Source organism: Petromyzon marinus, chromosome 14, assembly GCF_048934315.1.
Source record: "Petromyzon marinus isolate PM22_M1 ecotype Great Lakes invasive population chromosome 14, UKy_Petmar_22M1.pri1.0, whole genome shotgun sequence".
In the NCBI taxonomy this organism is placed as follows: domain Eukaryota; kingdom Metazoa; phylum Chordata; class Hyperoartia; order Petromyzontiformes; family Petromyzontidae; genus Petromyzon; species Petromyzon marinus.
The window spans coordinates 11180899-11195389 of record NC_133680.1 but is presented as its reverse complement, the minus strand read 5'-3'; the positions used below and the strand labels follow the sequence as shown (position 1 = coordinate 11195389).

The 14491-nt window shown below is 44.7% G+C and overlaps 1 protein-coding gene across 5 annotated transcripts in view; it reads left to right on the top strand.

Annotated features, from left to right (window-relative positions):
* LOC116942314 (SLIT-ROBO Rho GTPase-activating protein 1-like) overlaps positions 1-13753 on the top strand; it is a 228866-nt gene extending 215113 nt beyond the window's left edge. For 3 of the 5 annotated variants that reach the window (XM_032954044.2, XM_032954043.2, XM_076067090.1), the window contains exons 21-23: positions 728-963; positions 2928-3202; positions 4482-13753. In XM_032954044.2, coding sequence (XP_032809935.2) covers positions 728-963; positions 2928-3202; positions 4482-5096 — 1126 coding nt within the window. In that variant the 3' untranslated portion in view covers positions 5097-13753. The remainder of the gene's footprint in view (positions 1-727; positions 964-2927; positions 3203-4481) is intronic. The other 2 variants (XM_032954047.2, XM_032954045.2) reach the window with 1 other exon arrangement.
* The last annotated feature ends 738 nt before the right edge of the window (positions 13754-14491 follow it).

The window sequence follows — 14491 nt, the reverse complement described above, 5'->3', positions numbered from 1 at the left end:
GATCTTGACCCTGACGCCCATATATTTGGAGTTTACATCTTCTCCCCGTGGTCACTTGGATGTTTCTCCGGGTTCTCCAATTTTTCCCTCCACGTTTAGAAACATGCGTTTAGAATATTTAGCTACGTAAAATTTCTACACGATAAGCCACTTCGTTTAGCTTTTATTCGTGGCCAGGTCGCTTCTGAAAGGAGCTATATAGCTCAGTGGCCCTCACCTGGTAAAATAAAAAGTTTAGTTTTATCTGAGAGGTCCAGCACAGTATTACTTCAATCTTCTGGAGGCTATTCTTTACGACAGGGTGATGTTACACTGTTTTCTTTTACATCTCAAGACATGATGCTGATTCAGTACAAGCAGAATGTAATTTGCAGGGGGGACTAAATTTGGATGAAAACTTAAACCAGTAAATATGACAAGAGCTGCATCTGTGATTTGTAACTATGATTTGACCACTGTGTATTCTCAAATGTACTTCATACTTTCTTTAGATGAATTGTCACTATTGTTGTTGTATTTTTTTTTCTATACAGTACTACTCTGTTGTTTATTCCAGTTTATGTACGATTGTTTCATTATTATCTACCGATGCAACTTCCTTCATAACGTTCTGCCATTTGCGCCCCAGCTTGGCTTGGACACCTGTGAAAGAGAGCTTCCTTGCCCGTCGGGTTCTTCCGAGTTGCGATCAAACGTCTCGAATGTGTCCCTTCCGCTCTCTCGTCAGGCCGAAACGCTCGTCCGAGGGGGTGATGCCACCCACTGGCTCCCGCAGGCAGAGCAGGAACGGGGAGACCCACAGCCCCGTGATGGGAGTGGGCATGGGCGGGCCCCACAGCGGAGCTCCGCCGCTGGGCTGCGGCTTCCTCAGTGAGGTGCCTCCCCGCTCCACGTCGAGCCCCGGCAGCCCCCGCCGTCCGCCTCCTGTGCGCAGCAGCAGCAGCAGCGGCGTCTTGATGGGAGGTGGGAGTGATGCACACCTACGCACACGAGACAAAGACCCCCCCCTATAACCTTAACGGACCGTTGGAACAAGTGCTGTTAGCGAGCACCTATGAAGGCTGGCACTGCACACGAGGGAATGGGTGGCCAACACCACGCCTGGCCGCCTTTGACTCCCTATTGTCGATGTTTACACACTGCAGCAGGTACTGATTTGAGGCTGAGTCGGCCTAGCGGAGTCCCAGGACCGGTTCAGATAATCGTCACTGGTGTTGGCCATGAGCGGGAATTGAACTCATGCCGCAGGGTTGATAGCGCAGCATGCTAACCGCTACCAGAGGCGGAGCCAGGGGAGGTGACAGAGGTGACATTCTGCGTATAAGTGTACGACACTCGGTGTAGCGGACTCCGTGCAACTGCATTGTCAGAGTGTGTCGCCAACCGATGGCGTCTAGTTCAACAGCCTGACTCTCTAATCATTCTTGAAATTAAAATTTGTTGAATGTCACCCCGGCCTGAAATCCTGGCTCCGCCCCTGACCGCTACACTACCGCTCCCCACACATATACATCCACACGCATCTAAAGGAAGAGACTGTTGGGGCATGTACTTTAAGTGAGCCCCTATTCAACCTGTCATAGTATATGGGAATGGTGTGGCTGGTACTGCCTGGCTCCGTTTGTCTCCCCAGGATCTATGTTCATAGAAACTACTCAGGGAGTTATTTAAATTGGCTTCTCTCATGTAACACTGCATAGCACTTTAAACACTGTTTATGTTTTGTTATTTGTGCTTGTGCACTGTTGCCAACATAGTTTTACATAACTTATTTAATTGGTGGTTCACCATATATATTAAAAAAATCTGAATTTATATGCTGTTTTAAGCCCCAGAGATAGGCTAGGATAAATTAAGTGAATACACAAATGTAGTTAATTGGCAGAGCCCATCATCATCTCTGCACTGGGGACTTGGTTTAATTGTGGATGCTTGAAACACAGATTTGAACCCAGGCTCTCATCAGTGCCATACTTTGTTTCTCTCATCGGTTGCACGATTTTGCTTGTGTTTACTTTTATGTTTTGCTGGGCTTAGTGGTGTGCTAGGCTTTGTGGTCTGGTTTTTTTGCAGGGCTTTCTTTCAGCATGTGCAGCGAGATTTAAAAAAAAATATGCTCGCGGGGTCTTAGATGGCCCAGAAATGGGCGTGCGGAAAATGTTATCCCACTCGTATGCGTCGGTTTCATCTGGATACCGTGTTTCCTCTTACATGAAAACACTCATTAAAATGGTATTGGCCAAGCATCGCAACACTGGACCTTACTGAAAAACAGCCTTGAGATTTAACAGGGCTTTCATGGATACATTATTTTTCATGTAGCATGTGCCTTGCCAGAGAGTGCCGCACCCACACAGAGTGCTTTCAATTTCCATTCATCTTGTGCCATTTTTACTTCTGCTCCTACATTCGTTCCCATTTTCATTTCATGGTGTTATTCCAATTATTACCACCTATCTATGAAAGCCTCAGCTAGTGCCTTGCGCTTCCAGCGTATGCCGACGTGTTGTCATGGTTCGCACACTGGACTTGCAATCCAGAGGTCGCCGGTTTTATCTTCGTTCTCCCAGCGCGGCAGTTGAAACAAAGATGCACATTTCTTAAATCCCCCTCCGTCTGGTCCCCCCAGCAGTGTACATCAGTTTGCTCAATTTAATCGATCAGCAGATTCGTGTGGTGGGGTACATTTTGGGTACTCACACCTCTTCCAAGACATCTATCCAACGTAGAAGAGTAGGCCAAATACCCTCTAGAGGAGAGCTCTAGAGAGAACACTGTACCGGAGGCCTTTTCTGCCATCAGTGACACGGGGCAAGAAATGACCAAGACCTCACCTGTAGCCCCTTCCCGACGTTTTATCCTGCGTATAAATGAACGACGTTTATATTTTTTTTATTTTCACGCGCCGTGCTCTGCTGGGCTGGCAGTGTCCGGGCTGGCGGTGTCGGAGAGCCCGGAGAAGCGTCGCGCCGGCCTCGGCTACGGAGTGGCGGTGCATGCCGTCTCCGTGCCAGGCCTGCCGGCCATCGGACTCGGCCGTCCCGACCGTGGCGCCGTGCGCTGCCCCCCGGGCGTGCCGGCGGTGTCTGGGGTGGGGGGTGCGCACCCCCACATGGTCACCGACAGCCCGCCCGTGCGGAGAGTCGGGGGCCGCCACAGCAGCCTCTCGGACAAGTCGCTGGACACAGAGGCAATCGCACAGGTGCGTGCGTGCGTGCGTGCGGTCTTCATGAAAATGATTCGTGACTGGTTTTTTTCTTCGGACATGTAATGATCTGGCTACATTTCTATTGCGGAGGGCTTCACAACAAATTGTTATGGTCGTGGAGAATTGCATGACATGAAACTGGCCAGATGATTACGTGGCCGAACCAAACATTAAATTGTGATTTATAATATTGACTGCAAAAATGTACGTGTTAACTTAATAATAATAGTAAGGTAGGCTATTGCGGTTGTGCTCTATGGCTCTCCGATGTCTTTTCTGGTTGTATCATGAGTATTCGGCACGACTGACGGTTTTGCACTGTAACATGATAACAAAATGTAATGTTAAAAGCTTAATAAAGTCAAAGTCTCCACTTGTTCGTCATCGTTGTCAACACGTGGCCTGGAATCTTCTCCAGGTGGTCTCCAGAGCCCGGAGGCAGCAGCACATGTCACGTGGTGCTGTTGAAAATTCTCAGATGTGTTGACATTTTTTGAAACACCCTGTATATAGCGCAGCGGCCATCAATGCTAAATGATGCTGTATAATCATGAGCTGCTCATTTCAGTTCCTGAATAAACTCCTACCATGTGGAGCGAAACTTTAGACATTGTGCCAGACAACACGCAGTACAACCCCAAAACACGTCAGACAGCAAGGCAACTATTCATTGGGTTGCATTGTATTCCAAAAAAGTGTACCCTCATTGGCCATTTCTAGGCCACTACTTAAGGGGCATTTTCTGACAAGCTGATGTATTGCTCGCTAGGAGAGTTCAGAGTGGAAATGTAATTAAAACGTAATTATAGACATATTTAATATAAATGGGAGATAAAAAAACTGTATTCATACATCTTCTGGCCAGGTGACCCTGGTGGTCAGTAAAAACCACGGATTCACACAGTGTGAAATCAAATTCCATAATTCCTCCAGCGTCAATAATGTTTGTACCCCTTCGTAGTAAGCCAAATATAGTAATTATTTTTGGAAAGGCTGGCCTCAAGCTATACAGATAATAATAATCCTACCACAAGTTAAATCAAAGTGAGCATGTGATAGCATTACACTTTGTTCGCTGTCTATCAAACCCTTCCAGCACCCTTGTAGGCTTATGCTACGATGCTTGAGAAGTATTATCTGACTTCCTACCAAGCGATACTCAATTTACTGACTCCATAGGAATGATGGGCTACGTTGACCTATTTACTGAGATTGGAATTCTTGAGCTTTCTGATGGTGAGTCGCGCTGGGATGTCTCTGTGTTGCCGTGTAGTCACAGTGTTTGTGTTGGGACCAGGACATCGAGGAGACGCTCAACTCCGCCCTCAACGAGCTGCGCGAGCTGGAACGCCAGAGCTCGGCGAAGCACGCGCCCGACGTGGTGCTGGACACCCTCCCCGGCGGCCCGCTACCCCCGCCGCTGCCGCCTCCCTCCGCTTCCGCCTCCTCCCCCTCTCCCTCAGCCGCCTGCGCCGCCGCGACCCCCGGCTCGGCGTCTCACGCGCACGGCCACGGCCACGTGCACGGCCACGCGCATTCGCCGTCGGCCTCCTCCGAGCCGCCCAGCCCGCTCCGTGTGGCGCAGCTATCGGAGCGCCGAGGGCCGCCTGCCAGCTCCGGGCAGCTGCGCCGCAGCACGAGCACCAACACGGGCGGCGGCGGCGGCGGCGGCGGCGGCGGCACGGACATTCTGTCGACGTTCAAGCCGGGATCGCAGGCTCAGCCTCACCCGCCCGTGCTCAGGCCTAAGCCCTCGGCCGCACACGGACGCCCCGGAGCCGGGTCTCCTTCGTTGGCCGGACCCGGGGCGGCTGTTGGAGGCGCGCAGCCCCCGCCCGGAGCAAAGGGTTACCCGGGCGGGCCCGGAGATCGGTCGTGCACAATGTAGGCGGGGTGCGGGTTGCTAAGCTGAGAAACGCACAAGTGCGGGCAGCTGCTCCGCGTCTCGCCGGAGACGGAACGGACAAAGCGTCGACTGTGACGGAATTGAATTTGTACAAGTTGTTTGCTAAGTGTTGTTTGTGAGAATGACACTCTCTGGAATAGTATATGAGTAGGTCAAGTCAGAGTCTCCTCGCTCAAGTGAGTATGGAGCAGTGCTCATCTCCGTTGGCAGCCCTGAGCCATTGGTGGAAATTTCACATTGCTATGGTGATGATCAGCCACTGCATAGGACAACCACTTTTGACTGAAAATAAAATCACTCATTTAATCAACCCTAGTGGGGTTGTGGTTGAGAAATATATATGTATAATGATGATGATGATGACACCATGCATTGTATGCCTGAAGTGCATGCCCCTTAGTACAGCATAAAACCCGAATGTGATCCAGCATTGACGTTCAGTAAATAAATGCGTGCCAAGTTAGACTCTCGAAAGCCCTCATGTGGAGTTGAAGAATTTGGAGTTTTTTCCATGTGCCATTAAGCCAAGGGAAAACACAGAAGCACACAGACCACCGTATTGCTTGACAGGGATTTGTTCTAACATGCAAACAGCTTTGCAACGTTGGTAATTAAAAACATGCATATATTTATAAATATATTTATAAATATATGCATTGCTTTTATGTATGTCGGTCAAAACAAATGCGTTTCATCTGCTTTTCTGAGATGTGTCACGTGCTTTGTTCTTGCAGAATTTTGAGGTCTAGGTGTCTCCCCGCTCAAATGATATATGGACAGTCCTCATCTCAATTGCATGCTCTCAGCCAGTGGTGAAGTAATTCCACATTTCTATGGAGTGGGCCAAGTTTTCCATGGGACATCTTGACTTCCGACAATGTGGATACTAGGTTTTTTTTGTTTTATTAAACCCAGAGAGATAATTAGGTGAGTAAACCACATACTGGGAATTGAACTGTCAACCTGACATTTCTAGCACTCTAACCACAATACCACTCAGCCAACAGTAACATTGGCAGCTATGGCATTGCATTAAGTGATTGACCATCGTAGTAATACATTGCTAGCCACACGTGATAGACCAGTATTGGCCATTAATGATGGAGAAAGACACTGAGTGGCTCTAAAAGAGTACTCTTTTGGGTTATATTAAAAGCGACATTTCTAAATTCAGCAATATTAGGCCACAATATAGTACAGTCTGTACAGCATTTATTCTGATAGTCGGTCTCTTGCTATGATGCACTGCATACCTGCTCAGATATCTACGTGTATCTATAATATACCTCTTCAGCATATGAGTAGATATCTGCATATGTATTCTAGATCACCGAACAAAATTGGATGGATAAAAAAAAGTACGTTGAGTGTTGGGCCCTTGCGACTGAACTGTTGAGAATGTACATGAGGCAAGTGTACAGTGACCTCCGATTCAATGCGATTATAAATTAGGAATGGTGAAACGCTCTTGGCTTCGTGTTGTGCGGAGGGCTGGTGGCAAAAGCAAGCCGTTGGAGTTGCGCTCAGAAATCCACGATCGACAGGAAAGAGCTTGAACCCGAAATTGTGTGGGATAGCCAAAGAGCAGAGACCATCGAGGTAATGTTTAGACTTGGCAGAAGGAAAATTTGATGTCGAGGCACGGTGGCATCTTGCCTTTGAATGAACGTGTAATTGCTCAGTCCGTATGTCAAGCCACGGTTTCTTGAAATTGTGAGTGGAGACGTTTGGAGAGCGCGGAACTAAAGGCCGGTGCACAAATTCACGCAGCCGTCGCTTTTGTTCCCAAGCACCACGCCTGCCGCAATGATCGGCGTTGTTCTTGTTGTCCGCAGGAATGATTCCAGGATGGTAACATTGCCACCTGCAGCTATACAACATTGTTTTACCTAGAACTCTTATTCTATACATTTTAAAAAAAAACGTTACCTTCGCAATAACCTGAAGGGAAAACAACATTATTGTGGTTGTGTTATATACGGTAGTTAATAAGGTTACTGTTTACACTCCAAACAGCATTCTATGTGTTGGTATGCTTCGCAGTAAACCCTTGTACTGGTGTATAGATTTATACAGATATTTTGTTTTACCCTTAATGACATTTGAGAGCTTATTGAGCTCAGATCTCCCTTTCAAAAGTGATGTCACTGGCTTCTCAATCCCAGTCGTAGGTAATTGATATATGGTATATAGGATGTTCAGAGTAATTATAGGTGTGTAGGGTTAATTTGAAAGCCAGAATGTCCTGAACATCATCAATATTTGCTTCAGTGTATTTAAATGTTTGAAAACAACTGCATGAATGTGGAAAATCAGACAGAATGTAACGGAGCTTTTTTCGAAAATAAGAGCCAGATTGCCCGTATACCGCAATGCAAGACTACAGCGCCATCTATTGGGTATAAGTGTGACTACAAGTACCTTGTACAAGTACCTTGCAATTATAAAAGCCAGATACCAGTAATACCGTGATAGTTCCTAATTTCCATTGTGTAATTAAATTGTCGGTACTGCACGTAGTATCGGTGGGTTGCTTTCTTGCGATTGAATTCATGTCATAATTCTAAGATAATTTGAAAAACAAACTGGGTATGATGTCAGAAGTCTGAATCATTGTGGTGACAGACGTCAATGAATATTCGGAAAGTATATCATTGTACAAAGCCTTAAGTCGTAGCATAGCAACATACGGTACCATATGTTGATCTAATTAAAGTAATCGTGTCATCCAGTTAACAGATTGCTTCTTGAAAATGCCAACACGAGAATGCATTATATTACATAGGAGCAGGATGTAATTTATCCTCAAACATTTCCCAGGACCCACCGATCCTCAAGGGCGCTGCTCCAGTCCGTCAAGTAGGGAAATGTTTTTTTTTTCTCCCCCAGAGCTCAGCGCTGGACAGCTCCGGCTAAATTTAAGACCTGCCTGTAAGTAATTGGAAATCAAACTGATGACTTTTTGGAGTAACCCCCCCCCCCCGCCCAAACACTGACATTTCTCTCTCGAGAGAGTAAGCAGACAGTCCTAGTAACGTGACACGTCAGCTCACACGGGCTACGTTGTCGGTTGCAGGTAAAACGAGGCGTTGCGGACACTTGCAGGAAAGCACACGTGTTTCGCTTGGTGACTGCACGCAGTTTTTAAGCGCTAAAGTGTTTTGAGTGCGAACGGCCTGCAACGAGGGACATCTAGCAGCGGACTTTCGGGATCTGTGTCTTGTCTTACCAGGGGAGCAAGGAACCATGTTGCAGCATGGGGAAACACATCTGTTGTTGGACATGCTGTTCTACGTACAATATAATCCTGCAATTATACTGCGCGATCTTACCGTGTGATGATTATGACGGTGATGGCAGTGGAAATGTCGTGCACAGCTGTAATAATTACGGATGGCTTTGTGTCGTGTGTGCGTGCCGTGTGCGTGTTTGCAACGAGTGCTTTTTTTAGCGTGTGTGCCGTAATTTTAAACAGTATCCAGGTTATGACCTTTTCTTTTTTTTAAACCGAACGGCAATAAACATGACGTGGAAAAGCCGCCAAGCCATTTCACGCACTGCGTAACTGCAATATTTAGCATTGACACCACCATGATCACAAGAGATCACAATGTATTCACCGCCCAATCAAATAATGGGATATCCAAACAATTTTAATTGAGTAATCAATTGAGCAAGCATGGGGAGCTAACTGCTCATCTCTGTTCATAGCCCTGTGTCACTGATTTAAATTCCACGTTGCTATGGAGGGGGACAGCTGTCACTCTATAGAATGCGCACTGTCATCCTCTCACGAAGTACCAACTCTGGAACGATTACGGGCCCATTTTAAATCCCCCTTTACACCGTGACCAAGCTACCAAGGTTGCATGACTTACGATTACATTCATCATAAGGTTGAATTGCTGTTGTTTTGTGCGACCAGAATGATTAGATTAAATTCCTTGGCTGGGTAATCTTTTTAACTCGAAAGATTCGGATGCAAGTAGAGCTCTCTCAAACGGTGTATCTATAGGAATGTTTAAAATATATATCCAATTATCGCAAAAGGGTGTTTGACGTGTGTACCTGTCTAAAAAAAGTGATTTCTGACATCACGCATTAACATGGAATGTAATCTTACCTTGAGGCAAATCTGCACCCCCACATCATTCACCTGGAGCTTGGAGCCTCATTGTTACTCTGGTATATTAACTGCAATGCATCTGATTTTACAACGTACACTGCATTTAGATATATGCATGCAGCAGCTGTTCAGTTCACACCGGTATACAACGATCATTTTTCTCTCCTAATACGAGTTGTTATTACTCTTTGTGTTTGGGGTTAAGGGAGTAACATAGCTCTTTTACCACGTGGGTTGATTGAAAAGGTTGAAACTGCAAAGACATTACATTGCGTTTAAAAAAAAAGAAACGTGCTGGCATGTTTTTTTTACGTTATTCCAATAAACTGTGTAAGTATATATGCATGAGAGGCAGTCGTAAGATTTCGAGAGGAAAGACAAAGCGATACCAAGAACATGACACCACACAAAGCAAACGCTCGTCGTAGTAAAACCGCTCCTAATGTTCTTATAATAAACCAACTGCGTCCATTTATTGGTGCGAGGCAACTGTCGTGGACGGGTTGTGTGGCTGGAGCGTGCCGACGTTTCAATCGTTTTTTTTTCGGTGGAATTCTATCGCATCTCTCGCACATTGCGTCGTCGTATGCCCGTGCCTGCAAGCATGCGCGCGCGTCTGGAGATGTGCGTGCAGAGACAGACGGGACAGAAATTGAATTTGCTCGTCCGTCGCATGACGGATGAATGGGTTGGCAATGGATACGGCATGGGTGATGCTGCGTGTCCCATTGCTTGCTTCCGCGCTGTTGCAAACCTCCCCCCCACCCGCTCTCACCCGTGCCGTCTCGTCGCTGCTTTGGAGCTGTTACATTTCAGCGTTGTACATTTGTGAATAGACGCGGCCGTTGTTGTGGTGATGGTGGTGTGTGTGTGCTGCAGTGGTGAGTGCGTCTCTACCTACTCGCTGGGAGCCGGTAGTGAACGTGATCGCATACTATACGCTCATAACGATGTTACGATTATACCCAAACTGGAACAAGTTATTGTGGCCGATGAATGATAAGTATAATATGGTCCTGTTGCATATGGTGTATTTTAAGATGTGTAATGTTTTTTTGTTTATCATTTTTATCACCATTATTACGATTAACATTTATTTTTTACACTCGTAAAATTATTTTTTCCTCGAACTAGACGAAGTGCCTTGTGTGTGAATGGCTTTTCCGAGCATCCGTGTGTTCTATGCATCGCACTGCAAGGATTGAGATCTTAAACGCCACTTGCTTTCAGTGCGCCCTGAGCCAGCCGTTTCACGTCTTGCTCTCACCGTGTGTCGACAACAGAGGGGGCTGTTGCTCGGTTTGTGTTCCGTTTCCTCATCGCGATAACCTCGTTTGTTTCGCAGCGTTTATTTTTTGCCAAAAACACGAAAAACACTTCTTGGTTTAATGTATAGCATCGCAATGATTATCTTTAATAGTGGCCCTAAAAAAACGGTGGTGCAAATTCCACCTCGTGACGGTGGGTCATTCTCACCGTAGGAGAGCCACTACTCACCAACAAGATGGTACTCGTTCTATTCATCCTGGAGGTGATTGCATATAAACTTAATTCCGACTGACCACAGCTCCCATCTGGCTGGATGATAACAGCATAATATTACCACTTAAACTTTGAATAAAAATGTGTATTGCATGGGGTTTGCCTCAGGAATGTCCCAATGCATTTATATTTCATCTAATTTTGGAGTTGTCAAAGATGGGGGATGTGTGGGGATGATGGGAGGAAAATTCCCTTGGCTAGAGAATTCATTGGCCACTCTTGGGGATTTAGCCGGCATGTCATTATCAATATAATTTATCATTATCAAGGAGTCTCGTGGAATAATAATTGCCTATGTAATTTAGATGGGGACTCATTTTCACATCCCATACAGTGAGAATTTACCTCTATGGTACATTTATCAGTATCGTCTTCGTAGGAAAGTGAATGACCTCCAGCCCAAAGGCAGACTGTGAGCCAAGCTCTTTGACCACAGTGCCACTAGGCAAAACACAAATGTCCCAACACAGCTAAACTTATCCATAAACCAGTTTAAAGGAGTCTTATGTGGTTGTATTTAATTTAACGTTGTGTACTAAGAGATGTGCATGAGTCTTGCACACTTGTTAAATGATAACATCAATTACATTATACAATGCTATTTAAAATAATCATTTACAGAACTCTCCTGGTGACCAGACCTGGGCATTCTGGAATACACAGTGGTTATGGAGTGGCATTTAAATAATACCTTGCAGTGTGTGTGTGTGGCATTAACCTTGGTCTGATAGCAACGACATAAACCGCCAACAGCAAACAGAGACATGTTAAAAAAGTATATTTTTTGTTTTATATGGCAGCTTTATGTGTGTGTGTGACGAATTCACATATTGCTCGTAAAACAAGATAACGCGTTAAGTGATTCTCCAATACATATTGCTCATGACTTCTGGAACCTGTGGGTGTAGTGTTTTTAAAGAGAGTTCCCTATAAGAGATGATTCATATAAATATGTTAATGTACTTGAACTTAAGCACATTACCCTAATGCTGACAATGTTGCAAAGGGTGTTGCAAATTTTACTTTGCAATGCTATCATCATTCATAGTGGAGTTGGCTTGATTCATTGCCATCTATAAATATATTTGTCGCTATTTTAAATGAGGGTTTGATTAAAAGGCGGAAAGCATTCTCTGGTAGTGTCACCTCGCTGAACTAGTCCAAACTTTGAGACAGACATCGGGCAAATAAAGTCCAAGGTACAGATTGAATAAAAAAATATTTCTCACCCTCTCCCAATATGCAAATGTTTTAAAACATGACAATGTTTTGAGAAACTCCTCATATAAATATCTAAATATTACCTTTGCTTATATAAGTTCGCATAAAAAGCTTGAATGGGGGGAGGGACCACGTATCAACTTCCGACAGTCAAGTGATAAGCATGAAAGTATGATTTTGGGCTACGTACTCTAAAATATATGACTACATTTTCAATGTAACTTTTGCAGTGGGTTCATGAGTAGAAGGTGGAACGAACTATATTTTCATTAATATGCATGACTAATGATAACCCAACATCTATAACCAATATCAGAAAGGACCTCAGTTTAACGCTACATAAGCGTCGTGGCTCAACCTATGAGACCACTTGGACAATTTTTTTTGGAGGTTCTCATTGAAACATTGTATCAGAAAACCTGGTTTTTGGCTGCTGTATGGGCAGTAGCATGGAAAAAAGTGCCACCATCTAGTATAGTAACACTCAGGAATTAGGCTCTTGACAAGTGAAATGTATCAATAGATGTTCAATATTTTTGGCCAACAAATGGAATCTCTGGAATGTCACTGGCTAAACTGGGAAATCCTCGACTTGTACCTAAGAACAAGCCTCTTTCGTCCACGTCAGTAACACCTTAGGTGGCATTACATTAAGCGGTTCCAGTGTATTTTTGTGGACAACTGTGAAGTCTGTGATAACACATTTTAAACGAGTGAGGTTAACAAGTAATGAACTCGTATTGCTTATATTTAAATACATCGACACGACTTAGGTGGTGCCAGGTTTCGGCTCTGGCCCATGGACCATTTCGTTCACAAGGCATCGATCCTAACAAAGTGGCCTCTTGTTCTCTGAGCTTTTTGTGTAAATTATTTACTCTTTCACGTGTTCAGCATGAAAGTTGCATTGTTTAACAAGGTTGTGAAAAGGGTAGATTATCTCACCATTATAAGCATGTGTGGATAATGTATCGATGAGAGTGTACACCTATTCATTCGTGTGAGGTTAAGCATTTACAATAATACATTGATCCAATTTTTTTCCAGAAACCAAAAGTTGCTCAGAGTCGGTCATTAATGATGCTTGGCCAATATGTGCTTATGACAGCTACGCCTATTGTTACATAACCACAATTATAGAAAGTCCCTTGGGTAAATTATACAGCGAACTTTGACAATGTGTCGTGGAGATGACATCACTCGAGCGCTTGCCGCCCCCCACCCAACAAAATGTTGTACGAGCTACAGGATTAAGCATGGATTTTTTTTAAGTGCACAAATTTGAAACCGAAAACATTGAAAAGAAAAAAGTAATATTCGTAAATGGGACAGGACCACTAATTAAAATATGTACTGTCGAAATAAAAAAAAGGTTTTTTTTAAAGGTTGCTTTTAAATACAGTATTTCACTGGGTCTACAAATATAGCGATATGAGACTGGCATTTTAAGCTTCTTCGGTCTCTGTTAATCTGAATGACTCTCGTTTATGACCAAGTAACACAATTATTTGGAAGTTTACACATCGATTAACAAAGTTTATTTTTCATTGGTTATTTTCAAAATGCGTTTTTTTGCTTATGTTTCCAAGTCTGGTTGCTTACAAAAATGCACTTTGCAGACATTGCCACAGTTATTGTGTATGTTATACGTGCATATGTACTCCAGTCATATGTCTGAATTTAGCGTGTTGAAACATTTTCTGCAGTAATGGAAATACTAATAAAGGTTTAGCCCTGATGGAAAAGTAAATATTAGTTTCATTTTGTTTGAAATGTTTAACAATGATTAATGAATGAGGTTGGAGATTTTTTTTTGCTGGCAGTGTCTTCATGCTCACGTGGGGGTGGGGTGCTGTTCTCTGCTGACCCTCCTGAGTCCTGATTTCAGTGTTGGAAAATTTTCCAACGGCGGTTGAATTTGGCGAGTCGGGAGGGGAGGCTCATTTCTCCCCCCACCAGGCCCGCAAACTCACGGGCGGGGCGGGGGAGAGAAGTCGCGCATGTGAGCCCCGCTTTTATCAATCAGTAAAACACGGTTACATTAATTAAACAACTTTTTTTCCCCCCTCAGTGGGACGGGTGTCCCTAGGTTTATCTAAAACCTGTCAGGAAAGCAGTGTTGGAGACAGGCAAAACAGGACGGCGTTGTGGGCGGTAATTTTAAGTCTTGTTTACATCGAGGGGCCTACCTGCCACGCGTTAATTGTTAGGGTCATCTGTAATGCCACCTTCATCACGAAGGCGCACGAGAGCGTTTTCCATTCAGAAAGTACGCATGTTGAACTTTGTTCGCGCCGTGCGTAGCCAGCCATGCTAATCGGATGAAGGGTGTGATGCCTCTCGAATGGAAAGGTTGAATACATAAGCTATCGGTTTTCTCATGGAGGTCCCCACAAGATGGAAGGCAAAGGTGAACAGGCCATTAACACCATAGCTTGAAGAGCAAGGGTTAGACATTCCGAGAAGGAAAGGAAATTACATTTCTGAT